General features: G+C 44.3%; 1 protein-coding gene and 1 long non-coding RNA gene across 6 annotated transcripts in view; one reads left to right on the top strand and one right to left on the bottom strand.

The window, feature by feature from the left end:
* Positions 1–22,809, bottom strand: part of Myof (myoferlin) — a 148,660-nt gene that overhangs the window by 53,812 nt on the left and 72,039 nt on the right. For 3 of the 5 annotated variants that reach the window (XM_006231325.5, XM_063265126.1, XM_063265130.1), the window contains exons 17-25: positions 22,220–22,258; positions 20,628–20,752; positions 19,367–19,483; positions 13,196–13,373; positions 11,791–11,915; positions 8,563–8,669; positions 6,342–6,534; positions 4,876–5,031; positions 1,426–1,557 (exon numbers count right to left, since the gene is read on the bottom strand). In XM_006231325.5, coding sequence (XP_006231387.1) covers positions 1,426–1,557; positions 4,876–5,031; positions 6,342–6,534; positions 8,563–8,669; positions 11,791–11,915; positions 13,196–13,373; positions 19,367–19,483; positions 20,628–20,752; positions 22,220–22,258 — 1,172 coding nt within the window. The remainder of the gene's footprint in view (positions 1–1,425; positions 1,558–4,875; positions 5,032–6,341; positions 6,535–8,562; positions 8,670–11,790; positions 11,916–13,195; positions 13,374–19,366; positions 19,484–20,627; positions 20,753–22,219; positions 22,259–22,809) is intronic. The other 2 variants (NM_001354115.1, XM_063265133.1) reach the window with 1 other exon arrangement.
* On the top strand, positions 7,721–11,797 carry LOC134483992 (uncharacterized). Its single transcript, XR_010061251.1, has 3 exons — positions 7,721–8,392; positions 8,474–8,523; positions 10,110–11,797. It is a non-coding gene; the product is annotated as an uncharacterized LOC134483992 (long non-coding RNA).

Below are 22,809 nucleotides of genomic sequence, written 5' to 3' on the forward strand. Positions count from 1 at the left end.
TTCAGTGTGCTTATCTGTAAACAGGGCACAACACGTTTCTTACACTTATTCTAGAATTTGTGTGCAAATGGTTGAGTGTGTTCTGCAAACATCTTGTGAGTTTCTTCCATTATTTGAGTGACAGTGAGCAGGAGGATATCATCGGAATATCCATAACCATCCTCGTGTGTGTGCATTTCATAAGGTTTACTTGTAAGTCCACTGCTTAGATCTGGGCACATTTCTCCAGGGACAGAATTAATTGGTGGTGTTGCTACCCCAGGCAGTACGGGCCTTACAGGCTCTGAGTCTCTTCTGGACTGTGGCAGGTAGAACAAGAACTTTCTGGAAAGTGATGGATGACTCTGGTTTGCAGAGTGTTCATTTCTAAGTCAAGAAAACTGGTTACAATTATTTGTGTGTGCAAGCCCTGACAACTTTTGGTAGTGGGTTCTTTTCTTTGACCATGTAGGTCCCAGGGATTGATCAAGGTAATCAGCCTCAGCTATAAGCACCTGTAACCACTGAGCTGTCTCGCCAACCCTGGCCATTCCCTTCTGACGTAGAATTTATAAATTCAGGATGGCCTGCTGATCTTCATGTTCTCAATCATGGAAAGAAGAGAGACTTCCCAGGGTGGTGGGTGTCCTGTTTGGTTTCAAACTCTTTTGTCTATTATCTGATGTTGACCCTACAGAGGAAATGAGTTGCCCAAGGCACAGGTAAGATCTGCCTAAAAGGGAGGCCGGAAATGTATGTGCCTGATGCATCAGAGCACGAGCTTGTATAGTCTCAGGTGCGGGTTTGAGCCTGGAAGGGAGCTATTCCTAAATTGTCTTCTCAAGGATCGATGAAACTAGGACGTGCATAGCAAGAGTACAGAATAGAGGAACAAGGTTTTCTTGTCCATTCTGCTTGGAGGCCAGCATGACACTAATAAAATTCAAGCACAGGCCTCAGCATGGGCAACAGGTCTACACGAAGAGTGGAGGAGGTGGAGACCTTCAGTGGCTTTGGGGGTGTCGTCTTGAGATAGCCACACTAGAACAGGATAAGAGGAGGTGTTCATGGACAGGCACATGTGAAGTACCCCCAAAGACACCCAGAAACATGTGCATGCATGTATGTGCCTACTATTTAGTGTGTCTTATGTTGGCACCGGTACGAACAATTGATACAGTTTCTGGTGCCATAAGCTGGAAAAGAATCCACCTTCAAGGCCACCAGCTGGTGTTTGGTCACCTCTCAGAATTATCACACAAAGGGGACAGCCACTCTGAAGTGTTCTACTGTTGATAACCCTCAGGCAGGGGGGTGAGGGAGGTGTGGGTGGGGATGGGTATGTGTGCCTCTTCTCATCTGTTAGACTAGGAGGTATCTCAGGCGGTATCGATGACTGCTCTAGGTAGGTAAAAAGAGAAAAGACAGGTCTGTCACCAAAGGTACCATTTCAGCAAAGACGGTGAATGTGCCTTCAGCGAAGCTATTGAACTTCTTTTCCACGGCGCTTAAACCCAGCCAGATGTTCACTCGCAATTCCACAGGCACTTTGGGCCCATTGTTCTTTTCTTGTGGATACTGTGGATGAACAATAACATCTTAGGTGTCATGGGACAGACACCACACAAACTGTGACGTAAGCTAAAGCCCAAAGCATGCACAACCTCTACCCTTTGCTCCACCTGAGCTTGTATTTGCTCTGGGTAAAACTGATCAGTGACCATCCAGCAAAGGCTGAAATGGCAGCTAAAGCAATGAGCTCCACGCAGCCTTTCAGAGTGCCTGGCTTTTCCCAGCTCTCTGGCTCACGTCTATCCTCAGAAGCATCCTTTTCTTCATTGATAAACTGTCTCTACTTCAGTCATTCAATCAACCAATCGAAGTGTGAGCCATAGATTCCGGCCTGTCCCAGAGACCATTTCAGGGGTCTCCAAGAGAAGAAGACTTTATAGTAGCATCAGTGTGAGATCTGTCTTCTTTGTTACGTTGACATTTGCACAGATTGGACAGCGGCATCCCACTGCCCCCAGCTGTAGTTAGAGCACTTAATTGTCAAGCACAGGAGATGAAATGCTTCAGTTACACTAAAGAATTCTTTTGACTTAAACAAATAAACAAACAAACTAAAGAACTAAAAAAATTATACTGGATTTTAAAACCCAGTATAGACTACTAAATTTGTTAAATCCCCATCCTTGGGTGAGTGTCTTCTTAATACTTAGTGTGTTAAAAGGAAAAGCTCTCACAGGTCGCCTTACACATTAACAGGTGACAGTTGTCTTGACAAAAGCTCTGCTATAAATTGACAAGGTGTGTGTGTGTGTGTGTGTGTGTGTGTGTGTGTGTGTGTGTGTGTGTGTTGAGACAAAATCTCCTGCACCTGGTGTTTGTTTTTCTATTTTAATTTCTATTGCAACAAATATTGGGCCATGGAAGCCATATAAAAAAGCCCATTTGTAGTCTTAAATATTTTTAATGCTACAAAGAGATGCCCAGACTGGAAAAAAATTTACTGAACCAAAAAACTTCTAAAACTAGATAATGAGAATTAACAAGGTCAATAAATTCATAGTTTCTTAAAAGCATTTCTTTTCTGTTTATCCACTAGATTCTGAAACCTAATGTAAACACAGCCCTCTGGCCTCTCTGGTTTCCTGTGAGGCTTTATTTGCTAATAAACTACTGACAGCAACTATAATTGTGGTTCTAAATCAGACTCATGCTGCAGAACCTTTGAAAGAAGATGATCACTCCAACACTATTTATGACCTCCTGGTTAAAGAACAACACATTAGAAGCCAGCAGACAGCTCCTTGATTTAGACAGCACACTGCCTTGACTCAGCCTTTTCTCTTTTTTTTTCTTTTTTCTTTTGTCTTTCTTTTTCGGAGCTGGGGACCGAACCCAGGGCCTTGTGTTTGCTAGGCAAGCGCTCTACCACTGAGCTAAATCCCCAACCCCCATCCTTTTCTCTTTTTTAAAAAATTGTTATTTCTTTCTGAAATCTAAGGAGCTCCGATTGGGGTCGGCAGGATAGCATGCCAATGGGAGCTATGCTGGGTTCTCAGATGTGGACCCAGGCCTCTATCAGTTTTCAAGACATTCCCGGAGAAGTTCCTCATGGGGGGGGGTGTTCTAGGATGGAGTTATGTGTTCTAGGAAGTTTGCAGAGAATTGAAGAATATCAGATACACACACGACCTAGCCAGAAGTAAAGGAGCCTATGACTCTAAAGTATTCAGAACTAGTACGGCATTGTGGCACATGCCTTTAATTCTAGCCCTTGGGAGGCAAAGGCATGTAGATTTCTGTGAGTTCCAGTTCAACCTGACTTACATAATGAGATTACGTCTCCAAAAACAAACACACAATAATTGATGATGATGGTGATGATGATTTTGATGATGATGATGATGATAAAAATGTTCAAAACTTCTGCTTAAAGTAACAATTATGGAGACTTTCCTACATTAGAGAGCCTTCTGAGGCTGATAATGGCTGTCAACTTGACAGGATCTGAACCAACTAGAAGTCAAGATGCTAGACATTCCTGTCAGGCATTTTCCAGATCACATTATTTGAAGTGTAAACCTATCTTAAATGTGGGCAGCACCTGCTGTGGCAGCCCACATAAAGGAGACAGAAGGCTTTCTCTTCTTGCCTGCTTGCCTTCACTCTTGCTGCCAAGTACATCAACTTCGTTGCTGTTACTGCTGCATCATTTCCCCAATATTGGGGAATATTATCAGTGGAAACTGAAGACCAGGGCTCTCTAGGAATCCTCTGAGCCATCAGTGCCAAACTGAAAGTGGTCAGCATCCAGCCTCACAAACTAATAAATTCCTAAGTCCTTGGCCTTTCTGTTTGAGACATTCATTATTGAGCCACCCAGACCATATCATATAAACCAATCAAATAAATCCCCTCTTAATGTGTTTTTATTTTATAGGTCTGTTCTTCTAGAGAACCTTGAACTACAACTGGCTATACCATCCCCCCTCCCTAAACACCAATCAATGTAAGAAATATATTGCTTATATGAGACATTAAGAGTAGAAAGTTCACAACAGAAAGCAAATGACAATGTCATGTTACTATTAATGTCAGAGACATCTAGAAAGGTGTCTGTGGTTCAATGCCAACCACCCTCACATCACTTTAAAAATTACAGTCCCAGAAGAAGAGGCTGGAACAGGTTAGAATTGGTCTTACACATCTTAGCTAGACAACAGGCAGACTGTGACAAAGCAACCCCTCCTTCAGAAGAGAACTTTGCATGTCTTTCCCATTACAGAATGAAGACATACTGTAGGATGATATCATCACACAGGTGAAGGCAGGTACAAGATAGAACGAGGCCTGTCATTGGATGAGAAGGAAGGATGGGCAGGAGAAAAGTTTTAGAAAAAGGAGGAGACTGGAGCGAGGGGAGGAGAAGCAGTGGAGAGAACATAGGGGCAGATGTTAAGATTCCTCTCTGCACATTTACGGGTTGTTATGACAATTCTTAAGGGATTGACGTATACAGGGCTTTGTATGTTTAGGTGGGCAATTATATCTTATCAATTGGATCAGAGGTTATTGTGTTGTGTGTTCTTTCATGTAGCGATTTAAGTTTAAGAGAGTGTGCAGTGGCTAGAGACACTGGGCCACCATGGAATTGGGATGTGTATTTCTGGCATGGTGGTAACCTGCCTTGGGAACTAGATGGTTAGAGAGATTGTTGCCAGGCTCAGAAAGTAGCCATCGGCAGTGTGATATGGGATAGAGCAAAGCGGGTGAGAGGCTTTGCTGACTGAGATGAAGATGTCCACCAGATATCTTGAGGCACTACGGTGCCACATCTGGCGCGGGGTAAAAGACAGCATTCATTATAATTTCACAGCAACAGCATACCTTCAGAAGGATGGTTTGGGTTTTCCCACAGTATTTTCCGGAGGCGTTCCCACCACTGGTGGAGTATAAGACTTGGTGGGCAGGAATCCGTGCATAAGCCAGTCTTTTCTCCCCGCGGATCATCCAGATGATGATGTCGGGCATACTGTTCTGAGGCTGCGCAGTGGGGCAGATGGGAACGAAGGCAAACACCGTGAGTCTGTGTGCGGAGAGACCGAAGAAATAGCACCTGCCTAGACACGAGGGGCTGTGGTCAAGACCACGTCCCGAAGTCAGGAGGCACTCATCTTCTATGGCAACACTGTGATTACAGGGAGCTAAGAAATGGGTTGTGGGTGGTGAGGGGAGCAAGTGAAGAGGTGTAATCCACTCTGATTGGAAAGGTATTTTAGGAAATACCCTCTGCCTCTCAAGCATCACTTGGAGAAAATCATCAGAAAAGCTTTACTCCGAAAGCTCTAACAGCCATCCACTGCTATGGTGGGTGTGTTTGGATGTGCCCCTCGAGGTTATTTGTCTGAAGCTTTATTGCTTTATTTGTGTCATTACAGGAGTGGGTTACTTAGAGGAACAGGCATTGTGTGAGAGCAGGCCCAGTTCCAGCTGATCTCTCTCTCTCTCTCTCTCTCTCTCTCTCTCTCTCTCTCCCTCCCTCCCTCCTTCCCTCCCTCTCTCCCTCTTTCTGTGTATGTGTATGTATGTGTGTGTCCTTCTGTCTCTCTCTGTCTCTCTGTCTGTCTCTGTCTCTGTCTTCCTCTCTCTCTCTCTCTCTCTCTCTCTCTCTCTCTCTCTGTAAGAAAGAAATCTCTGCTCCTTCTAACTTCCGCAGCCTGTGCTATTCTGTTACAGCAGCACAAAAGGAGCTAAGACACTACCCCTAGATACTCAAAGGACAGGAGGCATCTGTTTACTCGTGTTCTTTCAGCCGTGGAGGTGAGGGGCATCCCTTCGACACTTATCGAACACCTACTGTATACCCCACACTGTTCAGTCTTTCCTTATGATCATCATCTTTAAATCTTCCCACAACAGCTCTATGACCTAAGTACTGTGTTTTTCTCCATTCCACTGGTAGGGAAAATTGGCTTAGGTGAGTTGAAGAGCTTGCCCAAGGTCACACGTGATTTAATATTTAAATCCAGGCTTTTCCAATCCACCCTACAGTGGCATTTTAATTCTCTGTGTTGTGTTCTACTATTCCATCACTCAAAAATACTCCGTGACAGCGGTGTGGACATGATGCTTCTCCTGCAGGTTCCTCTGGAACCCAACTCAAAATTCGGGTGGCTTTCACCTCTGTCCTCAGTAGCCTCCTCAGCCCACTAAGTCCTTGGTTTTTATTATTGATCAGATCCAATCACAGTGGCAGATATTGTACCAGATGCCCCACCCACCACCTGCCCCACCCTTCCTGTCATGCGCAGAATCCTCCTGGAAACAGATGACGGCGTAATCCCAAGGTCTACCTCTTCAGTAAGTTGCATTAATTTATCAAGCCACTCCTCGATCTCCAGCAAGGTGGATTTCACATCCGTGGCTTCAGATCTCATCCTCAGAGCCGCCTCGTGTATCTGCGAGAGAAACCTCAGCCGCAACTTTCGGATCTGAGTATCCAGAACTGTGACGTTGGCTTTTCCTTCAGTGACAGGCAAGGTGTATCTATGAGAAAAGGAGAGAAAAGAAGCAAAAACCTAAGAGCGACACTCTAGGCCTCAAAACTAAGTTCGCTTGGTTTGCCCGCGTGTTTAATGAATGTCTGCACGCCATTTCGCGTAGATTGAAATGCCAGCAATCTCCTGATCCTACAGGGCTGCTTGGTTTAAACTGTAGTTGAGGACGGCTCTGTGACTTTGGCAGAACAGAAAGGGGAACAAAAATTTGAAAGCAGCAAGGTCTAAATATTCCCACCGCCATCATCTTCATCACTGTTGTCCTCTCAGAAGGTTCTCAGAGAGCTCCAGAGGGTCGGAAGGACCACTTGTCAAGGACATTTTCCAGCCAAGTTAAGACTCCCCAAGAAAAGCAGGAACGAACGAGATTAGCCCCCTGCCAGCTGTGTTTTCCCTCACTGTGCAGTAGGTGAGATCACAGGGCAAGACTCTCGCCCGTACTAGAAAATTCGACTCATTGTCCCCACTTAGAATTTACCACCATTTGCATGCCACCTAACTTCTTATATGAAGGGTATCCTAGCACAGTCCCCCTCAACCATTGAATTTCCGGCTACAGCTTGCCTAGCAAACGCAAGGCTCTGGGTTCGGTCCCCAGCTCCGGAAAAAAAAAAAAAGAAAGAAAGATGTCTTTGAAGACAGATTGTGTTCTCAAGCCCGTGCCTTCTTCAGCAAATCCCACAGTTCACAGGCGTTTTCCGAGTGAAAGCTGTAACTGCATGTCTTTGATTTTATAAACGACTGCAGCAGCATGTGAATAAAGGGTTAAGATCCTGCGTGTTCGTTGTCAGGTAAGGCAAACATTCCCGGGGATGCTGTGAGCTGAGAAGTCACACTCGAGCCCTTCGAAAGCGAGAGGCTGACCGTGAGAGGAGTACAAGGGCTCCTGGGTAAATCGTTCTCAGTGTCACTGGGGCCTCCCTGCTTTCTTATCTGTAATTAATAGAATTCCTTAGAATCCCTAAGTCTCTCCGTGTGAGCTTTGAGTGCCCACAAAGCCAGTGGCGCTTAGAATTTTAGCTGTTCGTCAATGACCTGACCGAACCACTAGGAGGCGCAAGAGGACGGGGTGACTAAGGCCTTACCCTAGAGGGGGGACGAGTCTGCTTCCTCTGAGTGAGCGGGAGTGCTGCCTGCTCTTTTCTTTTTGACCTTCCCTGTCCACAGCTTTATTAGGCAATCTTTAAAATGAGGTTGGGATGAGTCACTTTCCCTTCTGATTTCTAAATGCCAAGAGATCTGAGTTACTTCTTCAAGTCACAGCTATGAATATCCTCTGGCTAAGCCTGTGTACTGGCTTTGTCTAACCTGGCTTGGAGTGTGTGTTTGTGTGTGTGTGTGTGTGTGTGTGTGTGTGTGTGTGTGTGTGTGTGTGTGTTTTGTTGCTGTTATTGTTGTTGTTTTTGTTTTGTTGTTTCTTGTCTATTCCGTAGCATATAAGGAATTTGCATGTCATTCTTGTTTAGGGGCCGTTCTAACTATTGCCGTTCTAACTATCACTGTTGCTCCTGTTTTAGTGTTAAGTGTTGAAGTGCTGCTGAAGGAGTGCAGGGTGCTTGAAAAACTTAGTAACGACAACAACAGCAACAGCAACAGTAGCAACAACAACAAAGCAAGCACTGTTTCCACAGACATGGACTAGGAACATTGTTCTGAGTGGTAAGCCATGCTCCTATCTCTCTATGGAAGTCAGGAGTCCTTCTTCCGGAGGGTAGCTCTAGTAATTACTCCTCCTCTTCCTCCAACCCCTACCCTTTTCCTCAGGCTGCTGGCCCAGCTTCCCCAAGTCCAGCCTGAGCCTCCCTGGGCTACTTTAGACTTGGCACCAGAGAATGGAGGTTTTTCAGGTGATTCAGAAACTTCTCCTGGGGTGGGGTGGGGACTTTCAAGGAGCCCAAAACAATGCTCGAATGCATTTCTTTTTTCAGAGAACTACTTGACAAGATTCAAGAAGCACTTACAGTCTTAGAAGCCAGGGGTAAGGGCATGCTGGGGTGTGGGGACAGGAATACTGTACCTTGTGTCTTCTATAACTTCGTCTATTAGCTTCAGCCACAGCTCTGCCAACTGGTTTGTGGGAATTTTACCTTGGATTCCTGATTTTACAGCCTCGATGTTTGATTGCTGAAGAATTAAGAAAGAGGAGAGAGAGCTGATAGCTCTGCCATTATTACCAAGAAAGCGTTATTTCCAGTGAAGGGTAGAGAGTGGATATAGGGGTAGGGACATAAAAAGGTTTAGTTACAGAAAGCCAGAGGGCTTTGTTTCTCACTTGGTAATATTTACCATAGCTTTGCTATTTACTTTTATTTAAAATGCAACCGACACTGGTAAGTTTAAGCAATAGAGAAAATCTCGTCCTGTATTTTGACCTTTGAAACCATGTAAATATTTTATGTACTCGAAAAATAAACAGAAAGAAACCACCAGGAATGGGTGAGGGAACCCTAAAAAGAATACACGTGGAAATAGTATGGACTCAGTTATGTTTCAGATGGACAGTTGAACTAACCCACACAATCTATGAAAGTAGCATTTTGACTATCTATCCTTAGTGACAAAGCAAAGACAATCCAACTGAATCAAACTCGAATCAGTAGGCTTGTTGTTCACAGTGGCTGATGTATGGAGCTCAAGTTTGAACAACTGAATAATTACAGTTAGGATGGCGGAAGCTGGAGTCTCACTGTAGGAAACATAGACTAAGTCCCTGATGGTAGATTAAAACTGGAGGCACCATTCTGGCCTTCAGAATTTCAACAGATATAGAAATAAGTGTGCACATCTCCCTGTGTGTACATACATGTACATACATTAAGTGTGGCCATGGACTTCTTGACTGGCAAGGCCTATAAGTGACAATATGCCAATAGCCGTGAGGTACCCAGATTTTGCTTTTCAAATGTTACTTCCTATTAAAACAACCACAGCATCCTAGAGAGATGGTTATTTCAGGGCTAGAGTGGAGAAAGCCAAACTAAGCCCAGGACACACTGATGTGCTAGGGTTGAGTATTGCCAACAGAGAGAGAGGGAGTGCCCTCTATGCTAGCCAAAGTCCTGGTTGTGGAAAGCCACTCTCTTTGTCAAGATGAGCCTGAGCTCAGACAACTTGGTCAGTGGAGAGAGATGATAAGAAGAACCAGGGCAAAAAACCTTGAAGAATGCCCTCAACATAATTAGAAGTTTGGCCAATTCTCCACCAACTCCCTTGAGGAAGGGGATTGAAAAACTAATAAAAAAATATTGTATTTTGGGTTGGAGAGATGGCTCAGTGGTTAAGAGCACTAATTGCTCTTCCAGAGGTCCTGAGTTCAATTCCCAGCAACCACATGGTGGCTCGCAACCATTTGTAATGGGATCCGATGCCCTCTTCTGGTGTGTCTGAAGACAGCGACAGGGCACTCATATATGTTAAATAAATAAATTAATTAAAAAATTGCATTTCAATTTCAACTTTATTTATTTTCACAAATATTAATTTTAAAATATTAAAATTAAAATGTATAAATATTAATCTAAAATTTTCATTTTTATTTTATGTGCATGGGTGTTTTGCCTACAGGTATGTCTGTGCACCACACATATGCCTGGTGCTTTTGGAGGCCAAAAAAAGGGCAACAGATCGCTTGGAATGGGAGCTCCAGGTGGTTGTGAGCTGCCCTGTGAGTTCTAGGAACAGAACCCAGGTCCTCTGGGAGAGCAGCAAGTACTCTGAGTCACAGAGCTGTCTATCCATCCCCCTCGATCTCATCTTCACTAAGTGGGAAATCACACTGAAGTTCAATTATCCTTCTTTATCGGTGCCCCACCCCTGACACGTGGAGGCATTTTATTTATAAGTATGTTTGCTTCACCATGGCCTGTGATGCTCCCCGGAATTGTCAGCAAAATGAAACCAAGTGACGGGTTTGAGCTGCATGTTCAGTCTGGGGCTGATTGCTCCACACTCGTGATCACTGGCTGCCTGTGAGGTCCAGGACCATCTTCCCAGCTCTGTAGTCCCCAGTGATTTCAAACTCCTTAATGTAACCACGTTCCCTCACCACAGACTATGACTTTGGAATTCAATAAGAACCTGGCACATGCCTTGTTGCTATTCTCGAGGGCATCAGCCAGGACATTGACATGCGCCATTTTGGTGGTATAGAAAGATGGTAGAGATATATATGCCTTTGATATAAAGCTGCCTGTATATCAAAATCAATGTTTTTATTTTGCTAGAGTTTTTCATCAGGTATTTTTCATATATCTTGATCTAGCATCTATAAACATAATATTAATATAAACTGAAATTATTTTGTTATTAACTTATTTTAGTCACATGTTAATGGGATTGATGTGATATTTCCACACATATGAGATGGATTGATTATGTCCAAATGCCCCTTTCCCCGCCACGCTCTACATTAATATTAATGCTGGATGGATTCTATCCATACCCAATGGAAGTAACTTAGTATCTTAAATGAAATAGAAATGTCTCAAATGTGGCACCTTCCTCTTCACTACTATAACCTACCAAGATCAAGATGACGATCATATGTCTGTTCTTAAGCAGCTCTACCCGAGGGACCCCCCTAACCTTCCCCAGGCTTCAGAGAAGGAGTGTTTCCCCAGTTTGAAGCAAGAGTAGAGACTGGGAAGCCCAGATCTTTCCACAGCAGAAATTATCTCTATAATAAGACCAAAATGGTACAAGTTGCATGGGGCTATGGGAACAAAGCACCCTTTACGTGCAAACCATACTGACACCATGAGTTCCCTTTCTTCTGCCCTCCAGCCCTTTTCATCCTCCTGTCTTTCTCAATAAGAAAGCCTGAATCCTGGCGTGTGCTCACGCAAATCTAAGGCTAGCTTCCTTGTGGTGGGTTTGGCTGTGCGACTGGTGACAGGAAATCGGGCAGAGATCTGGGTATGACTTCCGGGTTTTTCCTAATGAGAGGCTCTTTGCCACCTTCTCATGTGTTTTCCTCCTCTTAGGCTGGAGGGTGGGTGTCCTGGTGAGCTCTCTCTATAGGGTGGACTGAGGTAACTCCTTAGCAAAGGGTAGAGCGACCGGGGGAAAGGGTGAGCATCACCCCGTGACCTTCTATAAGCTGCAGACCGTTTTCCTCCGTTGTTAGTAAATTGCTCTGTGGTTGACCGTTGTGTTTTAAAATCTTGTACTACCATTGTCAAGCTTGCAGACTACCCCGTGCTTACCTTACTGTCTGCTAAACGGAAACGCTGGACAGATAACTCACCAGCCGTTCTGCCATGACTAGGAGAGTGTTCACTGCATCCAGGCGATGACTAATATCCTCCCAGTAGGAAGTCAGGGTGACAACAGGCTTTGTGCGGGCCCAAGGTAAATAGTAATAGTAGTTCCCTGTCAGGGAAGGTTAGGAGTCAGTGAACATGGACACTTAAAATGACAACATATTTGCTACATAGAGGTGCTGACAGAGCTACCCGTTAATCTACAGGCTTGGGGAACGGTCTTGGCTCAGGTTTGCTTTGGGAGGTGGAGATTAAACCCAGGGCCTCATACAAGCTAGGACAGTTCTCTACTACTGAGCCACACCCGGGCACTGCTCTGACACATCGATTCTATTCAGTCGAGCAACAGAGGAATAGATGGTTCTGTTTTGTAAATCTTTCTAAGACACCAGCAAACCGAGGACAACGACCTCAGGATCTGTTTGTGGCTCAGGATCACACAGCCGAACATCCACGGTGGTCACCTCATATGGCATTGTAGAGTAGAGAGCACTGGAGGTTAGATACACTGTTTCTCCATGGAAACTGTTCTTCTAAATTACTGCTTTTGCTGGAAGAAGGGCAACCCCACCCCACACCCCGTTCTTCTCAAACCTCAGCTGCGTGCATCGGGTTGGCATTACTCAAAGGCTTCCTGTAATTAGGACTCAAGGCTTCACATTTTCTAGGGCGTTTTATGTTTTAAATCGGCTTGTACAAAAATCTAGGTAAGCACATAGCAATACTGTTGGACTGCTTATGTGCACAGAGCCATATACACAAACACACAATTAAAAAAGAAAACTGAAGTCTTTTAAAAGAGAACTATGTGATAGGACTGGGTGTGTACTAGCGAGAATCAGAAGCCTGGCTTTTCCAGTGTCTGAGCCAGAGTGTGATCGTTGTCAACTACTGACTCTAAGGGGGACTTGCACTTGGTGGGTACAGCTGCTTTAGGGAGCGTGGTATTTAGTGGGGTCATCACCTTGGGATTTTATGCACTCTGGTGCACAGCCTGGGCATAGGATTGGGAAGGTGAGATTCAGCTCCTGGAAATGGGGTCTGGATATGGCTATCCTCGACTGCTTCTCTGCCTGTGGGCTAGCCTGGTATACCTGCGTGGGATGAGTAGAGAATAACTTGGAGGAAGCAGTCTTCTGCTTCCACCATGTGGGTTCTGAGGACCGAATTAAGGTTGTCTGGCTTGGTGGCAATCTCCTTTATCCACTGAACCATCTCACTGGCCCACAGGTTTAGCCACTCGTGTGGGAATCTAAAGTCCAATCCTTTATTAACCAACGAGATGCTGGGGCTAATGGCCATCAGAGCAAAGATACACTGCATGCCTCTCGTCCTGAGGTGTGCCCACTGTAAGCATGAATAAGAGAGAGAACTCCACACCAGTCTTACCATCAAATACTGCACGGCTGTATTGAGTTGTTGATGCCAGAGGTTTACAGGTTGCATCAAACTTGTTGCCATAGTTCCCAATGCTGACTTCAAACTGAATGGCCTCGCCAACATCTTGCAACATGGTGGCTGAATGGAACACGGCCGACAGGCTGTACTTCCGCCGTCGCTGGTATTTCTGAAGAGGAGGAATAGGTATAAGGTTCAGTTCCCCTTCACGTGTCTATCCGTATGTGGATGTCCAGCAGATGCAATTCTAAGCCTAGTTAATTAGTGCTGTACGAAACACTCAGGGCTATGCTCTTGGATCAATCAACTCTCCTTCTCATGTGGGTGGGCAGAAACTCTAAAGTGGTAGGATTATCACCATGGAAATGATTAGCGGCGGGGGTGGGGTGGGAGGCAATGCAAGTGTCTACAAGTCATGGTTTAAACAAATTATGTTACTGCTATAATAGGATGAAAACTCAGAACAACATAGAAAAGGGGATATTTTATTTTATTATTACTTATTTTGCTGGTGCTTAATCTTAGACCCTTATCATGCTAGGCAAGTATCTATCAGAGAAATAGGTCCCCTGCTCCAAAAGGATATATTTAAAATCAATTAATTAAATAAATAATTTTTAATATTGATACACATGAAGAGGGTCTGAATATAACAGCAATACTATCACAGAAGGCAGAGAGATATGGCAACTTTATTTTCTAACTTTCAAGTGTTTGATATTTTGAGTCACTTAAGTATTACTTTTCTAATCAAAAATAAGAATGAGGATGTTAATTTTCAATGTAAAAATGAGTGAAACTATATTCTGTCTCTTTTCTCTTGCGCCCTCAGTCTCTCTTCTCACTCTTTCTCTCCATTAGTAATTAAACTGATCCTTTCCTTCTCTTTCTATCTATACCATGGCCTTTATTTGATTGGATGAATCACTAATTATGGGTGGGGCTTGCTTGTCTGAGGCGAAAAATTGGACACCTCTTTACAGAGATACCCAGACAACTGCCTCGAAAACATTAAAAAACAAAACTAAACTAAACCAAGATTCCTTTTATTAAGTATAACCCGACGTAATTATTTACAGGATTTTTGAGGTATCACAGCAGTCACTCCAGTTCCCTGGAGAGCATCTATTCTACATCACTAAATGAAGTACTTAAGACAAACATCACGTTAAAGGGAGAGCCTTCCCCATGCACCTTATCTACCACAGTGACTGGAATTCCTCTGAACCCTATCAGTATCCAAAGACATTTCCCCCCTCAATTCAATCAAAACCAAGCAAATATCATGTTACCGTCTAGTCATTGATCATGGCTTACCTGTTTGTCATTGCTGTAAGAGTTGTCGAGAATTTTATACAATGTGTCTTTGCACTATTCACCCCCTCAACTCCTCCCAGGTCCTAGGCTGTATTTAAATTGTCTTTTCTCTGTTGAAAACATGTTTACTTCAGTGTGTGTGTGTGTGTGTGTGTGTGTGTGTGTCTGTATGTGTGTGTGTGTGTGTCTGTATGTATGTATGTGTATGTGTGTATGTATGTATGTATGTATGCATGTATGTGTGTGAACCACATCTTTACAGGAGCCATTGGGGTCATAAAAATGCTGGGTACCTTAAAACTGGAATTACAGACAAGCGTAAGCTCTCATATGTGTAGCAATCAAACCCTCTGTAAGAGCTGTAAGTGAGCCTAAATGCTGAGCCAGCTCTCCAGCCATCTGTCCCCCAATCAATGACCTTTTTCTAACAAAATATAAGTGTATGTCTCCATCACTATATAGAGGTTACGACCCCACTCCACATCACTTTTTAAAAACCATCACACACACACACACACACACACACACACACACACACACACACACACACACACTCCCAAAATTCCTAAAATTACCATTTTAGGAATCTGGTTCAAGAGCATCAAGCAACTTTACATTACTGTGCTATAATCACCAATCGCCCAGGCACAGAACTCTTTGCAAAGTTGAAGTTTAAATAAAATCTCTCCATCTCTCCTTCCCTCCAGCCCCTGGCAACTACCATTCTCTTTCTGTCTCTGAATTCATCTACGCCAACTTCTTTGATGCATGGTATGTGGTTATCCTGTGCTTCGCATAGTTCACTTAGCACAATGTCTTCTATATCATGTACTTTCCCCTTTCCTCAGTACTATTTTGTTATATGAAAACATTTCTCCTCCTCCTCCTCCTCCTCCTCCTCCTCCTCCTCCTCCTCCTCCTCCTCCTCCTCCTCCTCCTCCTCTTCCTCCTCCTCCTCCTCCGCCACCTCCTCCTCCTTCTTCTTTAATCCAGTCATCCAGTAATAGACTCACACACAGCTTCCACCTTTTGGCTATGGTGAATACCATTGGCTGTGTAAGTTCCTGCTTCCAAACCTTTTGAGTCTGCACTCAGAAGTACAACCCTAGATTCTATAATGATTCTATTTTTATTTGGGGTGGGGCTGCTTCAGGAGTTGTTTTGTTTTGTCCTGAGGCAAGCTCTTACTATGCCTAGGCTGGCTTTGAAATCACAGCCCTCTCGGTTCAGTCTCTAGGTGCTGGGATTATAAGTATGCCTTCCCATGACTGGCTGTTGTGAGAACTTTTAGCATCTCGTAGTCTTGTAGAGTTAGATGGAGAAGGGACAAGTCCCCTAGATAGCTCATGACCATGAAGTCGCCATTTTGGCGAAAGGCGATTTTGATACAGCAGATATGGCAGAGCTCTCTAAGAAGGTTCTGTCAGACACTCCTCTGAGCTCTTGCAAAATTCTAAATTATTGGCTGCAACCTCAGCTTCACTTTCAATTTCAGTCATAATTTTATATGCAACATAACTTCTTCTTTATAAATGCTAAGCATGATTTAAGAAAAGGGAAGTTGTTTTTAAAAAGAGGAAATATAATTTGGGCTCTGAGTCTGTGATGGAATTTCTAGACTTGGTTAGCTGAAGTGAGACAACCCACCCTAAATGTGAGATGGGATTCTGGGCAGATCAATAAGAAAAAGGGAGCCGATCATGACATTGACCTTGTCCTGGTTTTCGATGAAGCCATAATAAAAGAGTATGACTAATACAAATAACTTCCTTCTTTTAAATCCTTAGAAAATTCACATTTAAGCTTCCAACTCTCCCAGTATTCTTGAATAATGTATAACAGAGGGGGCTTCATTGCAAGCATGCATGCCTTACCAGCAGCGGGCTCCTGATGAATTGCTTCAGTGTCCCCAGCTCCTCCAGTGCCAAAGCAGTGGACTAAGATAGGGAAGCTTTAAAGACCAAATATCCAGGCTAATTCCCAGGTAATTGGTGCAACCAACCACCACAAGCACCTGCTACTATGCCTTTCTTACCGTGATGGAATGTGTTCTCAAACTGTAGGCCAAAACTGACCACTCTTTTAAAGGGCTCCTTTTGTCCAATGTTTTGTCACGGCAATAGAAACAAACAAACTATCTAAAACCTAATACAGGATTCAGAAGAAAGGGTTGTGACTGATATGGTACCTATCAATTAAGCCAGGGACTGCAGAGAACAAAGAAAGAGCATGGGGTACTCGTTGAGTGGGGAAGACGCCGTATCTGGCTGAGTTTGTCCTGCACACAGACATCTAAGCCAAGATTCCGTCGGAAACCCCAGGATGCTCTCATGCAATGCCTGCACAGTTGCCCGCAGAAGCCTTCCCAGGCTCCTCACCCTGGGTACCTGGCCTCTGGAAAGAAGTTTGGGCTTCTTGCTCTCACCACAATTAGCCAAGACTAGCATACACAAGCCAATGCTAAAGATGGAGCCCCCTTTGGACCACTTTGCAAGTCCGAGCACCACGAGGAGCCTCCCTACCATCTGCTCACCTGCTCCAGAATCCAGCTGCTCTAGATGAGGGTAACTGAGAGCTCTGCCAGGACTCAATCCTTTCCTGCTTTCCCTGTGACCTCAGGGTAAGGAGAGGTAGAAACAGGGCATGATTTAGAGAAGCAGGATGCCTCCGCTTTGGTTCTTGGACCTCTCTTAGTAGCAAATCTTGGGGGCAAAACTGCTTACAATCAAGGAAATTACAGAAATATAAAGGCCGACATTGAGGATGAGGATGGGATTCCTCAGGCTCAGCCAAGGCTGATCTTTGCTGGTAAGCAGCTGCAAGACGGACACACTTGGACTACACATTTAAGAAAAGCCTACCTTTCCTTCACCTTGTGTTGAGACTTTGTAGAGGTGTTAAGAAAAGAGGAAGTCGGGACTGGAGCGATGGCTCAGTGGTTAAGAGCACTGACTGCTGTTCCAGAGGTCCTGAGTTCAAATCCCAGCCACCACATGGTGACAACCATCTGGAATAGGATCTGATGCCCTCTTCTGGTGTTTCTGAGGACAGCTTCAGTGCACTTACATATAATAAATAATCTTAAAAGAAAAGCAGAAGTCTTACACCACACCCAAGAAGAGAGGGCAGGGTTAAGCGGTCTGTCCTGAAATGCTCTAAGATAGACAGAAATGGCAAAATTAATCTCCTTTATTAAAAATGTCTGTTGTGCCTTGTGCTGTTCCCAGGAGAGACAAACTGAGGGGTGAAGAGGAAGGCAACCTCAAAAGAAGATGGAACATTATCTCTTGAAGGAGCCAAAGGACTGAAATTGGTGCAACCCAAAGGCTGAGCTCCAGATATCCCAGTCTCCAAACGTGTATGATGGAGAAGTCCATCAGTACTGTTTTAGGTGCTAGCCTGACCTAATTGTCCTAGTGGAAGTCAGTGAACAAGGCCAAGGAGGGTGGGGAAGAGAAGACACAAGCTGGAGTCAGCACAGAGAAAGGAGCCTCCCTTGAGGAAATGCTCCCATGTAGTCTCTGCTACAATGAGTAGATGTTCTTCCCATTGCCCCTCCTAAAAGGGATCAGATTTTATAACTGCCAGACATTAGTTGACTTCGAGGAAGGAAACTGTCTCATCTGAGAACTCACGAGAGCTGGACCTGAAAGCTCGGATAATGTGTTCAAGGCATGAACTGGGGCCAAGCTGTAAGAAGGCAAGTTGGAAATGGACCGGAAGGCTGATTAAACAGACTTAGAGAGCTGCCTGAGTCCATGGTTCTGAGAGCAGCCATTTCACGTCAGCCACCCTACTGTTTACTTCATACAGAGCTCACATCCTCTGTAAAGTTGCTGCTTAGTTTCTCCATAACATGGGAAAAGGAAAGAAATGTCCAGTTCTCAGATTGAACCGTGTAGTAGCCTAAGGGAGTTGAGGACAATCTGGAACGGGCCAGGAGAAGCCCCGGGCAGAGGAGTGTCAGTGAGTCAGATGCTCTTCCAAACAGTTCAGATTTATGTGTCCCAAGGACATTGACCCAAGGGTCTCAGGAACAGAGAGGTGGACTTAGAAGACTTCCTGTCACGAAGGAAAAAGGGACTTAAAGCCATTGTAAAGTCAGCAGAAAGCAGGCATGTCCTTATCTCTATGGTGCCTGAGATGTAGCTGCTGCCTGTGAAACAAGGTAACTCTGGTATCTAAGACGTCCATGGGAAGGGATGTTCCTCACAACCTCTCCGCCCAAGGGGACTGTCTGAGCACTCTGTTCTTATGAACACATATGCGGTGGTCAGACTTTATTTCAAGATTGACTGGATTAACAAACTGAGATTAGTCATGCCTATGGGTATTTCTTGGTGTTTCCAGAGACATGAGGTCTTGGATATAAATAATGGATTATCCTTTGCTGAGTTTATATCATGACGCCACTGTGAGGAGTTGGTGACAGTGAGCGGTGCAGGAAGCACGTCGTGAGGGACTGTAAGATTCTGGTGTCCCTTTTCTGCTCCCTCTCACTGCTGCCTATCCATAATGAAGAAGCTCCTCGGTCACACATGCCTTCCATAATCCTGTTCTATCCAGTTTGCATAGAACTCTTCAACCATGGATCGAACCTACAGAAACAGTGAGCCAAATGAATCCTTTCGCCCTAAAGTTGTCTATTCTTCAATTTTGGTCAGAGTAACAAAGACTAATACACGGATTAACATCTCAGTGGCTGAAGCAAGCCTCATTATCTTCATAGGGCTGACATGGATATATCAAGGGAATGCTGGAGGGACTTACTATGAAGCAGATCTTCCTCCAGGTCTCCCGTAGACGACCCCTTCCATCCCATGCTTTGTTCACACTGACATTTACCTCAACAACCAGAAGGTCATCATTTGAAATGGGCTCAAGCTTCTTTTCTGGTGGTTTCTTTTCAAGGAACGTGTTCAGTTCAACCAAGATCCTGCCTCTGTAGGCCACCCCTTCTCCCTGAAATACAAGAACACAAAATCATTCCCACAGGCAGGGACCACAGCTGAAGAACCCCTGCGTATCTAATCAGGCTGACATTTCTTTAACAAACAAACGAGTCTTTAATACCTAAAGGAGGAGTCATTTACTTTTAGATGGATCCCAAATGATGCCGTGAGACGCTAGGGTAGACAAGGGTCTTAGCTTGACTAAGGCTGGAGGCTTTGAAGCCACACTCTGGATCAGGAAGGAGTTTCTGAGGCAGGGTAGTGAAAGAGAACAGGCTCCAAGTCTCCTCCATCTGAGTTCATCGGAACAACCCTGCATTTTTGCCTACTTATTAACTTGGATCCCTTTCTCCTCTTCTCATAATAAAGAAACTGCCGTGCGGCAACCAGACAAGTCTCAGAATGGCCAGGAAGCAAAAGATCAAGATGCTCTGGGCAGGCCAAAATAGTCAAGGTCAAGTCAAGAGTAGATGCTCCTCCCACCCCACTCAGCAGTGGTGGCCATAGAATCCCCTGGAGAGAAACAGAAGACTCCCACGTCCTCATCTGTCCCCTACCCACAGCTTTCTCGCTGTTAAGAGACATTTGCATCTGCTGCAGTCAAAGGAAGATTTTCCATCTGTGAAATTCTGCTGAGGCACAGCTCAGGGTCTCTCCAGTCACATCACTGTAGATCCTGGAACATGCACTGGAGAAGGAGGCCAGCACTGGTCATTCGCTTTGCCGATGCTTTCCATTTATGTAAAGTGGAAGAGTGGGCCATTGTGGGATGCTGCTTACCCCACTTTATTACTCAGTTGCCAGGACCTTTTTCTTTTTCAAACAGAACCTTGTTATACAGCTCTGTCTGACGGAGAACTCACTGTATAGGCCAGGCTAGCTTCAAGCTCGCAGAAACCTACATGCCTCTGCCTCCTGAGTGCTGAGATTAAAGGTGTGCACTACTATGCCTGGCCTCCCAACCCTTTTATCCTTTAATTCTAAGACTTAAGAAGAGTAAGACTTCTCTCGTTTAATACTTCATCAGCCGAATGGTAGGTGTGTGTTAGGGGTGGAGAATGTAAGTGCCTCTTATATGAGATACTTATTACTTTTATAAGAAGGAATTCCATTAACCAGTGTCCATCAATCACAGTCCTAACTGATAAACCAACCTTTCCTGAATTCAGCTCATCGTAGGGATCTGGAAATCCTGTGTACTCTCTGGGGCTTCCATAAAGGTTCAAATAACAAGGTCCAAATGTTGGGACGAAACCCACCTCAGTCTCTCCTGTATTTGCTGAGATATAAACATCATTATTAGATTCCAGGTCTTTCACATTCAAACTATGGAAATAAATATTAGTTATTAGTCAGTTAGGTGAAATGAAGTTTTTCCTCTAGTTTGTGAATTAGTTGCATTAGTGAAAATTATGAATACTGTGGGACCTGTCGCATTTTCATTTCACTATTGCTTTAATATTTTAAACAAAAAAAAATGGGATAATTCAGACAAACTTATCCTTACAAAAAGAATGCTATTCAAATGAAAGAATCGTAAGATTTTCAAGTTGTTCTTCACATTTTTTGCAAGTTTATAGCTGACATATTAAGTATTTTGTCATATTTGGAGTAAGAGATAAATGTTGTTTTAAGAAGCCATTTAGAAGATGTACCTGATTTACTTAGTATCATCTATAAAGATGCCATTTAACCTTATGTAGTATGGTAGGTGCTATTAAAAATATACTAAAAATTTAACTCAATGAGTTCCTTACAGTTGTAAGACTGTATTGCTATTCTGAAGTGTTAAACGGATTGCCATTCATTGCTTTCTCTCCCCAATGATCATCTGATCAACTCTTGTCTCAGCAAGATTACCCCTCAATAAAGGGTACTGGGGCAACGCAATGAAACAGCCAATCAGGAGGAAATCGGGGGTGACCATAGTGGATAGAAATGTTTTCTTCATCAAGCTGACAGGCTCCCAAATGGGAGAAGGATGTGATAGATTTTCCTCCAAAAAGCAGAGTTAGGAGCATTCTTGGGTGACACATGGAGGCCAAAGTTTGGTTCACTAGTTGGATTTTATGTCTTTAACATGCAGTGATGAAGGGCAGGGTGTTGGGCAGGAACAAAGGACTGAACCAGGGCGTCTCAGAGATAGAATGTTCGTGCTAGAAGGTTACTTAACCCCCAGTGCTTCTCCACCCCAGAGCCCTCATCTAGAGAAACGCTAACATCTGCCTGAAGAGAACTGCGATGGTCAGCATTGAGCAAACTTGCAAAAAACGGCAAGGCCTGCACAAACCCAGTGCACGCTGTCATATTCTGCACTGGGGAGGCATGAAAAGTGCAAAGTACGCAATCTTCCAACCTAGAGACTCACGTTGAAACTGGGCAGGGATACTTCACACATTACTGTTATAGATTTAATAGTGCCCGGTGTCTCTACCCATTGAATATGTGCGATAACGGAAAGTATTCTATCTCACAAACAATTACTTGCAGTAAAGCTGCACAGGATGCTGTGCATCTAGATGAAAATATTCAACAGGGCACAAGGGCTGGCTATCGAGTGCGTTTTAAACGTAGCCATGCAGGACCAACATACATCACTCATGAAGCACTCTAACGCTTAGCCCAACGGTATTTGAGAGGGTGAAACATCAAGGAAAAGGTTTTTAAGGTGATGAATTAATACGTTCTTAGTAAGAAGTCAGAGGATAGGAAGCTGTGGAGGACAGCAAAATCACAAAGCATAAACCTGTATATGACGCAGCCCCAGTTCCCGAGGATGAGAAATCTATGTAGTAAAAACATGATTGGTTATAAAAACAAGAGAAACATAGAGAGTTTAAAACACACACCGCAAAGTTAATCGTGTTCTGTGCAAACAGCAAGGAATCCCCAGTTCACACCCACGTCCCACAGAGCCCTTTACATGTGTACTAGTTTCAACAGTCAAACGTCAACTGGCTCAAAGCCATGTGAACAATCCGAGCTTGCCTGCTTCAAAGAGCCCAGCGTTTGAGAAGAGCTGGCTTCCCACAGCCACAGGAAGCGAGTGAAGTTACGGACACAGCATGCTTTTTTTAAAATAAATCATTTACATGTCCCTCGCTGGGACCATGGCCAGAAAACGCAAGTTATTTTGGTTTGAGGCAATAGAAGCAAACACCTGTAGTTAAGCTTGGATTATGTGACTGACGCAGAGCATGGTTGTGTGTGTGTGTGTGTGTGTGTGTGTGTGTGTGTGTGTGTGTGTGTGGCGGCAGGGAGGGGGAGTTGAGGGAGGAGGGGTCTGCTCCTTGAGTTTTGCAGCCCTAAAGGAGGCTCCTTGCAGGACCTATAATG

The sequence above is a fragment of the Rattus norvegicus genome, chromosome 1 (assembly GCF_036323735.1).
Source record: "Rattus norvegicus strain BN/NHsdMcwi chromosome 1, GRCr8, whole genome shotgun sequence".
Classification (NCBI taxonomy): domain Eukaryota; kingdom Metazoa; phylum Chordata; class Mammalia; order Rodentia; family Muridae; genus Rattus; species Rattus norvegicus.